At 37.0% G+C, this 16,967-nt stretch overlaps 1 protein-coding gene across 1 annotated transcript in view; it reads left to right on the forward strand.

Moving 5' to 3' along the window:
• Itgb8 (integrin subunit beta 8) overlaps positions 1-8,338 on the forward strand; it is a 77,627-nt gene extending 69,289 nt beyond the window's left edge. Inside the window, exons 10-14 of the mRNA XM_051177820.1 lie at positions 95-497; positions 2,887-3,112; positions 4,071-4,177; positions 7,628-7,791; positions 7,884-8,338. Coding sequence (XP_051033777.1) covers positions 95-497; positions 2,887-3,112; positions 4,071-4,177; positions 7,628-7,791; positions 7,884-8,006 — 1,023 coding nt within the window. The 3' untranslated portion in view covers positions 8,007-8,338. The remainder of the gene's footprint in view (positions 1-94; positions 498-2,886; positions 3,113-4,070; positions 4,178-7,627; positions 7,792-7,883) is intronic.
• Positions 8,339-16,967: the final 8,629 nt, after the last annotated feature.

Genomic DNA, 16,967 nt, shown 5'->3' on the forward strand with positions numbered 1-16,967 from the left:
TTTGTGTCTCTGAGATGTTCATTGTCAATTCAGATATCATTACGACATACAGAATTATCAGTATAAGAGGGTATAAATATATTTCCTTTTTTAGGTTCTTTTCAATGTAACAGCTGTGATGAAAACATGTGATGTCACAGGAGGAAAAAACTATGCAATAATCAAACCTATTGGTTTCAATGAAACCATGAAAGTCCACATACATAGAAGCTGCAAGTGTCAGTGTGGGGACCGCAGAGGGCGCAAAGGGCGGTGTGCGGAATCAGCCCTGGATCCCAAGTGTCCCCAGTGTGATGACAGCAAATGTCATTTTGATGAAGGCCAGTTTCCGTCTGAAACTTGCAAGTTGCAGGAGGATCAGCCTGTCTGTAGTGGCCGAGGAGTTTGTATCTGTGGGAAATGTTCATGCCACAAAACCAAGCTTGGGAGAGTGTATGGCAGATACTGCGAGAAGGATGACTTTTCTTGTCCGTATCACCATGGAAATGTGTGTGCTGGTGAGTTTATACACATGGGCAGTTTGAATTAGTCACAACTATATTGGCATATACACTGTATATCTTTAAATCTGATGTGATGAGATGCTACCACTCAAGCCAAATCAAAGTTCAAAGCCTCATAATCTATGAAATTAGGTCATGCAAGATCATGTTTATATTTTCAGCTTGAGTACAGCAACTGTTTTAAAATCAAAACCTAAAAGTAAATATGAATCTCATGTATCTCTTGATCTTGGAAAGATTTACACCAGAAAAGTAGTTACTTTTGGTGGCTGACACTTTTTCTAGAAGAACTGGGGGGGGGGGGCGGTATTCATCCCAACAAGTAGTCCCCCTCCTGCTTGCTCAGAGGAGTTTATTTCTGTCAGGATGAAGGGAAGTGAGCTATACAAAACATAATTCCACTCACTGGAAAATTCTTAAAGCATCATTGTATATGGTATTTTAAGTTTGCAGTCATTCAAACCTCGCCAATTTATTTTTGGAAAACCACCAGCAACAGAATAGACAAAGGACAGCATTCTTCACAGAGTGCTGGATTGCTAAGTAATCCAGCAGATTCCCTCTGGCCACACACAGACCAGATTTTGCAATGAAATAGGATAAGATAAAAATGTCAAGATTACTTTTGGGCTAATTCAGTTCACTGCCACCTACTGGTTAAAGTCCAGAAGAAGAAGAAGAAAAACCAAAAACAAAACACACACACACACACACACACACACACACACACACACACACACACACACACACACACACAAAACCCTAAGCAGCATTTAAAAATTAAAACAAAATAATATTTTAAAATAAACTACCTGTCATTTGAATTCCTTGATTGTTTTTTCTGTTAAAGGGTAAGTTTGCTTATCATAAAGATTCCTTTTTTGTATGTGCACTTAGCTAGGAAATATGTATTAAATTATTGGAAAATGAAAATCAAAAGCTAAACAATTTAACTCTATTATTATATAGGCAGTAATCTTATATAGGCAGAAAAACACTATTATATGCAGTCTTTTTATTCTATTATATACACAGAATTCTCTGTGCTACATACATTTATTCAGCTGTAACTAGAATAGTGGTAGGAAGGAAGATGACTTCGGAATAAACTAGAAGTTGTCTTAGGGACAAGAAATATTTTACAGGGAACAAGAGAATGAAGTTTCCAGCATCATTCAATAGAACTGTCTCTGAAAGTGGTTTCACATACAATGGGAATCTGAAGTTCCGCTATACAATCTCAAAAAGTCAATGTATTGGCCCTGCCTATATTGTGACCACATACCTCACACACAGAGGCAACTGAAAATCTGCTTTGAATTGCTTGTGTGAGTGCAAGCAACAAAGCTGACATGCATTTTCCCTACCACTTTCCCTTGGGAATGAAAGCTCATGTTCACAGGTCAACTGGCTACGATTCAGCATACTAGCTACATCAGTGGACATTTGTTGCCTGGACCTCATTTTTTTTTATTACACTTAGCAAATTGAACTGATCCAGCACTAGGCTCTATGGAACAATTTACCTATGAGGTATCCAGCAATAAGAGAAGGGAGAGAGACGAGAAAAGAAGGGAAGAGAGAAGGAAGGAGAGAAGAAAAAGAGAGTGTGTACAAGGAGATAAAGAGGGTAAAAGGAGCAAACGAAAAAGAAGGGTGTTTTATAGTCAAATAAGCTTGAGAAATACTATATAAAACATAAAATATACCTCTCCTTTTGAGACTTCTATTGCAAATTGGCATATTAAATTTTGGACACTTTCTATAGTCTAAAATCCATTTAATAATGTGTAGTCAAGACTTTCTCAAGTTAATTGTCTGCATAAATGCCCCCCCACACACACACACATTTCAGCTTCTCAGAAGACCTACCTTTAGCCACACCTGAACACACAGAAGCACTAGCATGGCCACCCTGCCATCCTGCAAAGCTTTCCTGAGAGCCTAGCAACAGTGACAAGGGTAGACCATAGAATCCATTGACCAAACACTGACTTGATGATTTCCAGTCAGCCTTTATGGCTTCATTATATTTATGCTTTTAATTAAAAAGCATTCAAGAAGTTGGACAGCCACCAAAGTTGGGGCTTTCTCCACACATGTTAACATAATATATTGGTAGGGGGAAAATACCTACAATAGAACAGCTTTTAGAACAGACATTCCTAAATCTTGGCACTGCTTTGGTGGGGAATGGGACAGGATGGGCGGCTGGGGGGCATGGGAGAGGGAACTGAGATCAATATGTAAACTAAGAAAAAGTAATAAATATATTTTTAACAAAGCAAGTAGAAAGCTGATGCCGTTTATTCATCAGACTATTACATGTTTCCATGAAAAACAGAAGAGACCTTACAGAGCTTCTGGTGTGTCTTTGTTGCAGGCCATGGAGAGTGTGAAGGTGGCAGATGCCAATGCTTTAATGGCTGGGAAGGCGATCGGTGCCAGTGTTCATCGGCCTTAGCACAGCACTGTGTCAATTCCAAGGGCCAAGTTTGCAGTGGGAGAGGCACCTGTGTGTGTGGCAGGTGTGAGTGCACGGACCCCAGGAGCATGGGCCGCCTCTGTGAGCACTGCCCAACCTGCCATCTACCCTGCCATGGAAACTGGTACGATTCAGTCTGCAACATGAACAAAGCAATCCTTGCTGAAAGGTGTTCTGGTTCTTTATTTTGCCTTCTTTAATCTGAGTTGCTGGATCCTTAGTTACTGTTATACAAAGATGATAACAACAACAACAATAATAAACTAAGTGGGAAATTTTAAGAATTGGGATACTGAAATTCCCATCTTTGTCGAGTAAGTCGCATTGCAAAAACTAGGACAAATCTGGATAAAGTCACTACTTTGTTTTTGAAAAATAATTTTCTGAAAGTAGATGCTGCCAGCTAACCTAGTGATTGCTATTTAGCTGTGTGATGTGCAATAAGTTGATAAAACTCTCTGTGCCTCTGGTTAAAAATAAGACTAATAACAATACCTTTGTAAAAGAATTAATGTTGCTATGAAGCACTTGGGATGCATAAATGGAAAGCCCTGTGTTATATGACAGTGACATTATTATTTTGTCCTAAAAATATTTTCCAATAGCAATCTGAGACCTGCTCAAGGAAAACCTGTGTAAATGTCACTGCACTTCCAGTTTGCTTGTTCAAGTTTTTAATACATGTACTTTCTCAGATTAGTAATGCAAATAAGAATTTTAGAAATATACATAGTAATTTATTTAAAACATTTAGAAATACAGTTTTTTAATATATGGTGTTGAGTTATTTGCTACTGGGGATTGAATCCAGGTCTCACACATTATTCTCAACAAGCACCATATCCTGCTTTTATTTTTTATTTATTTATTTTTTTAACTTTTGAGACAGTGTTCACCCTGCCTGGCCTTGAATTTATGCAGTAGCTCAGGCATCCTCAGAACATATAATCTTCCTGCTTCAGCCTTCCATGTTGCTGGGATTACTGGCTTGGGCCACCAGGCCTTGCTAATGAAATTAGTTCCTAATGGACCTAATCAGAATTTGTTCAATGATTGCTGTTTTGTTATTTTCTTTTTCACAGGAACTGTATGCAGTGCCTTCACCCTCACAATCTGTCTCAGGCTGTACTCCATCAGTGTAAAACTTCCTGTGCTGTCATGCAGCAGCATCGTGTGGACCAAGCATCAGGTAAGTCGTATAGGATCCTGGGTCTGCCAAGTATCATTTACTTCCTGAAGGAAGCAATGGCTTCATTTTAATTTCATTATATGATGGGGGATGTCCTTCTGTATATATGTTTCTATTATTGGTTGATGAATAAAACACTATGGCCAACAGAGTCAGGGAGAAAGGTGGGACTAGGAGAATTCTGGGAAAGGTGAGCAGAGAGATGCGATGTAGAGACCAGGAGGACAGGATGTGCCAGGCATTCTCTGGTAAGATAAAGCCATGTAGAAATACCTAGATTAGTAGTTATGGGTTAATAATTAAGACAAAGCTAGCCAATAAGAAGCCCTAGCCATCGGTCAACAGTTTTAAAATTAATATAGTATCCATGTGTTAATTTGGGGCTGAGAAGGGTGGTGAGTCCTGGTGGGACAAGAAATCTCCAGCCATTATAAACATTTTTTTAAAACAACTTTTATCACCGTGCCACAGATATAAAAAAAAAAAAAAACCCTACTTATTTGTGTATATAATATTGAATTGAGTTGGTGATCCATTTTTTTTAATCTCCCAAAGATGAAATACCTAAAGTAGTCAGAATTCCCTTCTTATTCTCATAGCTCTGTTTCTGTGCTGCCTACCTCCACCAAGGAGCATGCCAATTATCTAGACAGACTTCCATGAGTCAAAATATGGGTTCCCCATGTAGAATAATTTCTCTAAGAGGTCAGGAGCCTTGGTTTTTCTTCATAACATAAATTTCCTGCTGACCCTCCTCATATCTATCAAAACTTTATTTTCCTGTTTCAGGTGAAACCCTAAGATTTTAAGTGATCATCTGCTGTTGCATCATACCTAACTTCCACAGGTTATGAGGCTGGACATGTAGCTATGTTGGTAGAGTACATGGCTGGCATGGGCAAAACCCCATGTCCAATCTAGTACCACTATAACTAGGCACCCTGGTAAATAACAGAACTTGGTATATAACCAAGTTCTGTTATACACACACACACACACACACACACACACACACACACACACACACACACACAGGCCATGGGAGACCTTGAGATAGATAGATAGATAGATAGATAGATAGATGAAAAGAAAAATGATATAACTTCAATTATTCTAAATTTGACAAAATGGAAAGAATGTGTTAGTTTTAGGCTCAAGATCTTGGACTAAAGCTTAATAAGAAACACCATCCCATCTGTGAAACTTCCCTGAGACAAAACCTCATCTATAAAATAAACTACATTGAAAGGTTATGTGATAGAAAATGAGCCAATGAGCATAAAAGCAGTACCCCAAGTCAAAGGTAGTGTATAAATGGAAAAGATGTGAGTTACATTAAAAAAAATACTTTTAAACAAGTTTATTAGGATGCCCCCTCCCCCCACAAAGAAAACCCAAAGCCCACTTTGCACAGGTCTAAGGTGTAGAACCACCCATGAAATTGAAGCTATCATGCAGTCAGATCTTTATAAACATACCAATTGCTTCTACTATTTCATGAAATAGAAAAAAACAGCCTTCAGAGGAACAGCAGAGTAGAAATTTCCTGCACATCTTAGTTTCCCATATTTCATTCCCATTCATGTTGATCTTAGCCCACAGTGAATTTGGCTCAGAAAAGAGTCCCATGTGCTGCCAGCTGAGGCTGCAGAAATCTCTGCAGAAAGCCAAGTGCCTTCTAATAAAGAAGGGCCCTACATGTCATTAATTATGTTAAGTAAACACTATTCTGACTTAAGTGTTGTTGCAAACAGTATTCCCTTATAACTCCTTAGAAAAAGGCCCTGCCTGACCTCAGCTAAGAAAAGCATGACCAGGGGTAAATGTTGAACCAACCATAACAACATAGGGAAATGCATGCAGATTGAACCCTCAAAGGGTCTTCTGGATAACACATTAGTAATATTTCTGAAATGTATCAGTAGCTACAGGGCTTCCCTCCCCTTGACAACTATTGTGCAAGGAGAGGAAAGGGGCATTTGTTAGGCACCTCAATTAACTGTCCACTCAATCACACTTACAGGGTCTTCTTTCAGTCTCTCTGGCTAAGCTCCAATCAGGCAAAAAGCCAGGAGTGGGATCAAGCCACTTGCCCCTCTGAGGATCAGCTTAGCTGACAGAGTAGACTAAGTCAGCCAAGGGACATTAGTCTGTCAGAACATAAACCATGAAGGTCATTAACCTGAAGGAAACTGTAGATCAAATAGCACCACCTTTGAACACACATTTTGTATTGTGTCCCCATGACATCTCTAATAAGGAAGCATTATACTGTACTAGCATCTGTTGTTTCCATTCCAATAAGTAAGAATAGGTGTGTCTTTACCTCCTCAGGGTTTTTAGTCACGAATCACAAGGAATGGTCTCTATTAAGTCAACCTAGTTGGAAAAGACCTCTTGTCTCCATTACTGAAACCTCACACAGGAATACTGAGTTATCATTAGACATTCAGGCCTGAAGTAGCCATACCTGAATGCTATTCTGCTCACAGCCTTGGCAGTCCTCTCCCTGGAGGCTTTTTCAGAGGCAACTGCTTCATTCAGACAAGGTTCCTGAAGCCTGGTGAATGGGGTGGAGAAACACATGCTTTAGTCCAGGAAGTGATTTTATGAATCTAGGGCAGCTTGTGAGTTCTGTGGAATACCCACTATTGTGCAACCATGTTCCTCAGAGATTAAAGTGGACTCTGGGCAAGCATAGAGCCTGCAAATTTTCCAGTGAGAGTTTGCCAGAGATCTGATGCTAAAACAAAGGTCTAGCATGCTCGCTCTCCTAACACGGCTTTTCTTTCTTCAGCTAGTGTTTATTTGTTCTTGGAGGAACACATAATGCATTTGTGCAGGCAAAGAGACTAGATTAGTAAAATTAATTAGTAAAAAGTGAGACAAGATATTTGGGTATTGTCCAAGATCCAACACTCCTACTTCTTGGAGCCATGATGTATAATAATAATGAAATCTCACACCAGGGTTTAGAGGAAATATTTATTTTCCTATTAGACTGGTATTGAGTTTAGCTTCTTCAACTGTTTACTTTATTTTCCATTACTGCTGAACAACAAAGTAGGAGAAAGCATAAAAAGAGAAACACATGCTAAATGCTTGGGGCTACTCAATATTTTTTTAATCATGTTTTCCCCAAAGTGCTGAACATTACACACCACTACAGCTGTTACAGTTGTAAACAAACTTAAATGCAGGTAAGAGACTTGGACATAGCAAGCCTCAAATAATTTATGTATATATAAAAAACTTTAACTGTGGATATTGTCCAAAGATGAGTTTACTGTTTTGAGTAAGCAGTAATGTCAGCCTCCTGTTTTGAAAATAAAGACTTGTAAATAACTCTGTTTCTGTTATAGGAATGTAAACATCATTTATTTGACAGAAAACTTTGATTTATTTTTCTAAACTCTTTTGTATCCCATCAACTTGTTTTCTTTCTTGCAGAATGTTTATCTGGCCCAAGCTATCTGCGAATATTTTTCATCATATTCATAGTCACATTCTTGATTGGGTTGCTTAAAGTCCTTATCATTAGACAGGTGATACTACAATGGAATAGTAATAAGATAAAATCTTCATCAGATTACAGAATGTCTGCTTCTAAAAAGGTTAGTGAATTCAAAGTATAGCTGTCAGTATGTTACTGTCCTGGTCCAATACTCAGCTTCTTCACTAATGCTAATATTTTTTCTTCACCAAGGATAAACTGATTCTGCAAAGTGTTTGCACAAGAACTGTAACCTACAGAAGGGAAAAGCCTGAGGAAATAAAAATGGATATCAGCAAACTAAATGCTCATGAGACATTCAGGTGCAACTTCTAAAGAAAGATTTTTAAAAAATAACAATAACAAAACAACACTGTTGGAAACTGGATTCTTTTTTTTTTTACACAATTGCTCCAAAAAAAAAAAAAGTATAATATATAAGGTCACAGGAAGAGACAAGTTGTTTAAGATTGTGCCATGAAGACTGGCAAGTGTCTTCATAACCGTGTGACTCACACAGCTGCTGAACTTTTCAGAGAACTATGTGTCTTACTACTGTTGGATACTAGTGTTGTAGCACTTTACTGTAATATATAACTTATTTAGATCAGCGTAGAATGTAGATCATCTGGAAAGCACTGATTACACTTTACAGGTACCTGTCATCCCTGCACTTCCCACAGTGCTGTGAAACAGGTTGGCATGGTGTTGCTACCACTATACAGTGATTCTTGCACACAACCTACTGATGGAGAACATCCAGGAGTCACTGAAAGCAGTCAACCACATCAATTGGCATTGTCTTCATGTTCACAACCAACTGAATAATGGTTAGTATCTCACTTCAGCTGGAGGTGAATAGGTAAAACCTTAACCCTAAGACATGTTGCTTTTGAAACTGTGTGGTTTGGTGCATGTATGTTTCTGTTTTCTCCTCTTTTGCAAAATGAATATTGACTCCAACATCTTCTCTATTTTGCATTTATATTCTGTTTTTAATCTTCCTTCTGGAATAAGTTAATAATGTCATAGATGACTGGATTAAATAAGTGCTAAGTTACTACTGCCGTAGAAATCTATAGGACAATGTCACTTTATTAGAATACTGGTTTTTAAAAGCTGAATGTTAATAGGGGCCACTGTAAAGTGTCATCTAAGTCCACAGCTTCTCTGTTGGAAGAGAGAATTTTGTATTTTCTTACCTGTCAAACTGGATGTATTGTTTCACTCTCTCATTGATCTGACCTGTAGCCTGAAATCTACAAGGTGTCTACGAAACTGCTTCATGTGGAGTGAGTACCCTCTTTCCTGAGGATGCTGTCTTGATTTTCACTCCAAGTTGATGTCAACATTTTCCAAATGAAAAGCTGTACTATTTTTGTCCTTCTGTGCCATCTAAGGGCATTCTTTGACTCATCCCAGTCCTACCCATGAGAATCCACAAAGGCACAAAGTTGGGGAAGGTTGAGTAATATCTTGGAAATAAGCTAACACCCCCTTTTTGTTAGCCAGGAAACTGAGTCTAGGGAAATTTCAGTGATTTCACGAAAACACAGAAGCAGTGAAGTGGCAGTATTAGAGAAGATCTGCCATGTAATTACAGGCCAGCATTGCACAATAGCACACTACCTCTTCAATCTGCGAAATGTCCATGGCAAAACTTAAAATAGGATTTACTGAAATCCTGGGTGTATTTTCATGAGAAGATTTCAAAGCAAAGTAGAAAAGGGTACTCTAAACAAATTTGTGTGTAAGCAGCTTATTTTTCTCATTAGCCATCTTCTGATAAGTCTTTGGTGCAGCCCTTCCCTCCACACAGTGGCCTACAAGAACAAGCCTCCTGGGACTGTGCATGGCTCAACTTAAAGCCTTGATGTAGAGGCTTGGTACTTGAATTCTAACATGTTTTACCTGTGACAGCAGAGGAATCTAAAATAGTATCTCTCCCAAGTTTGCTTCTTCTTAGCACTTGAAAGTTCTAGATATTTGCATTTTTTTATGAAGAGTAACTTCCATTAGGTATTGCACCCTAAGGGCCTGGAAAGCCTATTTGTTATTCTCTAGCCAGCAAACATGACAAGTGATGCTGCTGACTTGAACTGTTTTTTCTTCTTCAATTGGGGAGGGCATTGCCAAAATATTGCATATCATGACGGTGTGTGTCAGAAAGTGTAGTCACTAAACCTGGTGTGAAAAATCATATTTTGCTGCCCATAACATACAGTATCCTTTTATAAATGTATAAATTAACAGATGCTTGGCAGTTCACACACACACACAAACACACACACACAAAAGTTGGAAGATATCCATTATTCAAATGCTGACAACTTCAAATTGAGCAGTGTTTATGAACAATAGATTATTTTCAGGTGTAATGAGCAAAACAACATTCTTAAAGGGAATCCTTGAAAAGCAAGGATTTATACTCTTTTAGGCCCTCATTAGTTTGCACTAATTTTAAGATGGAGCAAGGTTGTTGCCACAGGAAAGACAAACTTCCTTCCCAGGAATTCAGTGCCAGGTGATAATACCCACGTAACACATGGAATGTCTTGTGGTTTTTTTTTTTTTTTTTCTCTTCTTTTTTTGTTAACTTAAAGAACTAATTCTTAAAAGATTGTAGGGCTCATATTTTACTTGAATAATTGATGTTCTTCTGTTTAATAGTTTGTGAGAAGAAAATTAATATTTGACTAGATAGAATTAATTAATAGATAAGGGGAAACAGGGTATTCTCAGATTACATAATTTATGTATTTAGAGACTATTTTCAAATTCTATGACCGCAAGAGTCTTTTGAGAGTTGATGATAGTAAATGCAATTAATAGAACTTTAAATCGCTAGCAAAAATTAATACCTTGAATGATATTTTTGGCATGGCAGCATTTTGTGCCCTGATGTGTAATTATTCAGAAATGTTCCATACATCCACTACATATACAAGTTGTTTCTTCTAAGACATTTTTACACTGCAGTATACATGTATTTATAGACATTTGATGATTTTTAGATATTTTCTACTATTTATTAAGCCATAGACATTCTCTAAAGACTTAAAGAGTCACTAAAAATCTAATTATGTTCCAAATGTTCAATTTAACTGAGTTTATAAAAATAACAGAAAATAGATATCTCTAGAGGCAAATTTTCCAAAACTCAAAAAGTTAAAATTGTGTATACATCAGATGCAAAACTCCACCAAAGAATAAATTTCAAATATTTTATTTACTTAATCTCCATTAACTATATTATTGTATATATCAACAGACATCCACGAGACACTGAAATCATTTATTATTGACAGATTATGAATATCTTTCTCTATAGAATTATATTTGTCCTGTTACTTGGTAGAATAGATTATACTCAATGGCTTTTCCTCCTTTCCTGGCTCCTGATTGTCCCATTCTCTAGAAACTGGTCATAAGCTTCAAGCCAATAAGCCAAGTTGTGAAAAATAACTGTTTAGTAATTAAGTTCTTTATTTCCAAAGACCTATTAATTTTAACCCTCATTTGGACAAAGGCAGCTGATAAAAAAAAAACAAAGAATTTTAAATTTTCACAACTAGTGATTTGTGTTCTTTTAAAGGTAGCAACTCACTAGGAAGTTCAACCGTATGAATATTGTATCCTCTTTGTTTACTCTTGATACGTAGTCTTCAGCTATCCTTATGTGCTCACAAACATTAAAACGTCATTTCATTTCATGTGATGCAAACATTTTCAAAGATATCTAGAACTAATGATCCTTAAAATCCTTCTCTTTTCATATTCCATAATCCCTACATGGCAAATTAGTTATGATAACTGACTGAACATACCAACTGTGTGTCTAGCTGATTCTAGGACACACACTTTTTCAATTTAACATCTCCAAAATTGTTATGTCTCTTGAAACTGTCATGTGCAACGCAGTGTTTAAAGTTGTGTCGGAATAAACACTACACTACTTCAACTTAATTAAATATTCAGCGGTACAGACAAGGATATTCCTTTCATTATACGTGTTTATGAATTCAAACATGTAAAGCCGTTTACAATACAACTGAACCACCTACCACTCAAGGCAGGCCACACTGGCTATCAGCCCAGATCATTGAACCTCCAAGTTACAAAAGCTCTTTTAGGCTCCCATTTATGCATTATAATAATAGCAGTGACTTAGGCAATCCTAAGTTAACTAATGAAATACAGAGGTTTCTCAACCTTTCATTTAAGTATCTTTAGACTTTTCAATTCTTTGAAGGGATTGTTTGAAATCATCTCACTTTTAAATAAGTTAACTGGAAACATCATCGTTTTCACAGCAATTTGTATACTTGATATCAGCTGCAAGAGAATAAATGATGCAACTAATCGGTCTCGTGGAAAAGATTTCCTCTCGAGTCCCCCAACTGTCTTATTTTTCTTTATCCTTTCTGTTCTTTTGATGTTTTTCTTTGGCTTTAGTAACTTTCCTCTCTAGCCCCTGTAATGACTGTTATAAAACTGCATAGCCAAAATATAGTACTTATGTGAAACAATTGTCAACCCGGCAGCTTTTGATCAAATATGTGAGAGAAATAACACTATCCTGTGTCTACCTGCACAAAATGTATCCTTGTAAGCGAACTCTTTCAACCAGGTGTCTATATTTCTTCACAACCAATTTCAGTACAATTGTCTAACACATCAGCATAAAAGAAAAAAGAAACTGCAATCATCAAGGATGGAAATCATGTGATTTGTGTAAAGAACTTTTACTGACTTTACACAGACAAATGTGATTTTGATAGCAAGTCTGAACAATGACAGCTATGGTACATAGATTTTTTTTTATTAAAATATTGAGTAAAATTATTTTCATTCTAAAATTATAAGAAAGTATAAATTTGCACATATTAATATAGAAGTTCATGTTGTGTATTTTAACATACCTTTAAAGCTATTTTACATGTGCTAGCTACTTTATTAAGGTTTGTAAATCTTGGCAAAAATAATGAGACATGTTTTTAAATTATCAATAACATAATCTTTGTTTCACTTAACAAATACTGCCTTTGTAAAAAGAAATTTAATATAGAATGTATTTTTAAATCAAAATATTTGAATATAAAATAGCTCAAAGAAAAAACAAATTCTTCATGAACACATTTTGTGCTGTTTCTGGCTTTGAATTATATGGAAGGTGAAATCGCCTTAAATGATACAAAAGACTGATAAACATGGCAATTTTGTGTACTATACTATGAATTTCTTCACATAACTGGTTGACTACTAACTTCTCTTTTATGTATTTATTAAAAGCTGACACTGTAGATTGTTGTGAGATGTTTATTTTTCTAACAGAGCTTATAACAGTTGTGACAAGGAATTTAATTGATAAACCAGTCTGTTTAAATGTAGGTGTTAATCGATATACTTTTTTTATGTTTTAAAATAAAGTTGTAAAGCTCTAATAAAATCATAAAGAATATATAAAATTGTACTTCATTTTCCATGTGCTTAACAACCCTCTAAGCCTCGGGAAACACCACTGACAAGGGAGAAATTGTGGCAATAGTCACATACTGTCACTGACAGAGGACACTGAATAATTTTTAAAAGCTACTGTTTTTAGGCTATGAGGATCACTGAGGAGTGGTGCCTAACGATGGAAACAGAAGGAATGTCCTAATGACAGAGTATAAAAAAAAATTAGTCCATTTTAAAACTGGCATTCTCTACCTTTAAGAAATTGTTACCATCAGCTACAGAACACATTTAACACAAATGCCACAGTACTAATGTCTGATTGTTCATTCTAGACTGTCACCACTAAGCAATCTAAATTTATTTAAAGGTGTAGTGGCTTTCTTTTGTTTAACCTAAGGGAAAGAATAAAACAGAAAGGTGGAGGATGTATTAAACACTAAAGACAATCTTTAAGGAACTCTTAATAATTTGAGGAAGTTGCGTAATGCACCATTAGATAGGAGACACATTGGAAAGTTCAGAGAGAAGGTACTAGAAAGTCAATCTCACAGGCCAGTTGTGTTTGAACTACACCCAGTCTTTGGGGGTCAGAGTGCTTCCCACCCTGTTGTAGTCACAGAACCTTCCTCCTGTGTTTCAATAGAGTACATTTCAATTTCCAGACTCCTTTATAGCCAAAAGTCGAAACAGTGAAGGAAAGAGGAAGTGATGGGTTTAAATCTGGTTTCCCTTTCTCTTTCCCCTTTGCATTGTCTAGGACAACTAGAGAAATACCGTTGGCATAAGAAACCCTGTCCTGATACTGATGGATAGCTTCCTCTTTACCTGACTGTGCTCACCTCAGCAGATGATCCCCAGCAGGTCAGCAGTGTAGTTATAACCATTTGACTTGACAGCAGATAACCTGTGTTCAAATAACTGACTTACTATATAGCTGTCTCAATGAATATTCACTGATATAGATACCTTTACCCCTAATTGTTCAAAGAAGAAAACTGAGTTACACAAAGGTTCAGGAACTTACAAAAATGCATCGAGCCAACAAATGGCCAGGCCAGTGTCCACCATACTCAGGTCTACTTTTCTTTTCGCAAGTGATCACATGTATTCTGAGGATAATTAAACCAGTTCAGCTATCAGAGGTTATTTTGTTCCTGCTCGCCAGAAGACATGTTCAATGACTAAAGTAGAGGAGCTGCTAGGTGTACAAAAATGCTACATGGAAATAAAAGGCAATTAAAATGTTATGTATACTAAGATGCCACAAGGCAGAGAGAGTAATAATTGCATTCAGAGACCATATAGGATAAAGAAAGGCAGTGACCTCCCAGTCCCAGGCTATGAAGAACTTGGAGCCAAGTGGAATTATTGGAAAAATCATGGTTGGAATATAATTGCACAAACTATAAAGGTACAAATACTAAAAGTAAATGCTTATTATTTAGTACTATCAAGTATTTAATTCTCATGAATTCCCTTTGCTACTAAATGCAAGTACTGTTTAATACTAATGTTTAAAAAAGCATACAAACTCAAAACAGAATTCAAATTCTAACCTCTGAATGGCAATCACTTTCACATGTAAGCATATTTATATTTTCATTTTGTATTCTGTGTGATTTAAAACTATTACTATGAAAGTAGTACATATGTATTATAGGAGCTCAAAACTCCCTAGACATGGAAATAAATTTTCCAAAACAACTACCCAGTTCACTACTGGCTTTTTTTTTTTTCAGAAAACATCTGTAGCTAAGAAACACATGATAAATACTAGGTATTTGTTATTCTTCCTGGTGTTATATGTATTAAGAAGCACCGTTTTCTTCAAAACATATAGCAAACATTCTGCCTAGAAAGATTTAAAACTAAATTTGGAGTAGATGTTGCTGGCGTGTGTGTGTGTGTGTGTGTGTGTGTGTGTGTGTGTGTGTGTGAGAGTGCATTCATGCATAAAGACCAAAGGACAACTTCAGATGCCTCAGGTGTCATTCCACTAGTGCTATCTATCTTACTTTTGAGAAAGGGTCTTCCACTGGCCTGTAACTCACCAAATAACTAGATAGGCAAGCCTCCAGGATCTGCCTGTCTCCACCTCTCCCACCCTGGGATAACAGAGTACATGCAACCACACCAGCTTCTCCTTAAGTTGCTTTCTGGTAGTTGAACTCAGATCCTCATGTTTGCAAGACAAGCACTTTACTGACTGTATTGCCCCAGCTTAAAATGCTGCACTCAGAGATAAATTGTATTCTACCCATAAGTCTGCCATAATGATGGTCATTAAGGAAAAATAAGCAGAATAAGATATCAAATATCAAGCATTATTAGCCTCAGGATTCAGAAAACAAAACATATGTATTTAATGGGAAAGATTTGTCCACTTTTAACAAAGATGAAAAGAAGACAGAGGGGATAAACATTCATATTGGGAAGGTTCCCGTGAATTGAAGATACAAGGATGGCCATTTCAAACTGTGACAAAGTGGAGTCCATTAAAAAAAGAGCACAGGGTTTTTCCATGAGAAAGTAAAGATCCAGATAAAAGCACAGAGAGGGACTATTGGCTACTGCCTGAGGAGAATTTCAAGGAAGCTTGGGAACTGAGTTGATGTAGGCGATAAAGAAGTTGCTCCATGAGAATTCTAATGCCAGGTCCAATAGTTACTCCTGGCATCTGTCCAGACGGGATCAAACTCCCAGACTGGTCTCACAAACCACATTATTCTTGCCAATCCTTGACTTGTAGACTAAATTCTCACATTATCAAAATATTTGGCCAGACCAAACTAAAGCAGGGAATTTTTTAAACCACGTCAATGATCATACTTTCAATGATTGGTAAAATAAATACAATTGAAAAGAGCAACAATATGTGTTTAGTGTGGACATATTAGTCATATTTATAGGCCATTGTGCACTGCATGAGAAAAGCAGAAGTCACCTGTGTTCTGCTCTGTATTCCCTGAAGCACATTGAAGTTGCTGCACTGAGAATCAATGACATTGAAACTTCTGGCCTTAATTGCACAAGCTCTCAGACCATACTGGGAAGAGAGAAACTCTTCTTTTATTAGGTTTTTTCATGTTATGTGCTACACTGTTGTTGTGCCTATAAAATTCACTGTGACCACCACTAAAATGAGAATAACCCATTTAAGAAAAACTTTTAATTTGCCAATGTTTTCCCATATTAATTTCATTATCATCTATGAGCCCCGGCTTTCACCAAGGAGCCCCTGAGCCAGTAGTAGCATCACCAGGAAACCAGTCCATAACACAAATTTTTGGTATCTAGTTGTCTCAGTCAGTGTTCTATTGCTACGAAGAGACACCATGGCCATGGCTGCTCTTATAAATGAAAACACTTCATTGAGGCTGGCTTATAGTTCAGAGATTTAGCCCATTGTCATCATCATGGCATGAACCATGGTGGCATGCAAGCAGACACGGTGCTGAAGAGGGAGCTACATCTGGATCAGCAGGCAATAGGAAGAGAGACAATGGGCCTGGGTTGGGCCCTTGAAACCTCAAAGCCCACCCCACAAGTGACACACTTCCAATAAGGTCACACTACTCCAACAGAGTCACATGTCCTAATCCTTTCAAATAAGCCACTCCCTCTGAGTTTATGGGGGCCATTTCCTATTCAACCCACCAAATTCAACTCCTTGGCCCCCACAGGCTTGCAGCCATATTACAATGCAAAAAAATGCATTCAGTCTAACTTCACACATCCTCATTGTCTATTCACAGTCTCAGCATTATTTAAAAGTTAAAAGTACCTTCTGGGATTCAATCAATATCAAAAGGCAGATCACATATAATGACACAAACT

This window comes from Phodopus roborovskii, unplaced genomic scaffold (assembly GCF_943737965.1).
Source record: "Phodopus roborovskii unplaced genomic scaffold, PHOROB, whole genome shotgun sequence".
Lineage (NCBI taxonomy): Eukaryota > Metazoa > Chordata > Mammalia > Rodentia > Cricetidae > Phodopus > Phodopus roborovskii.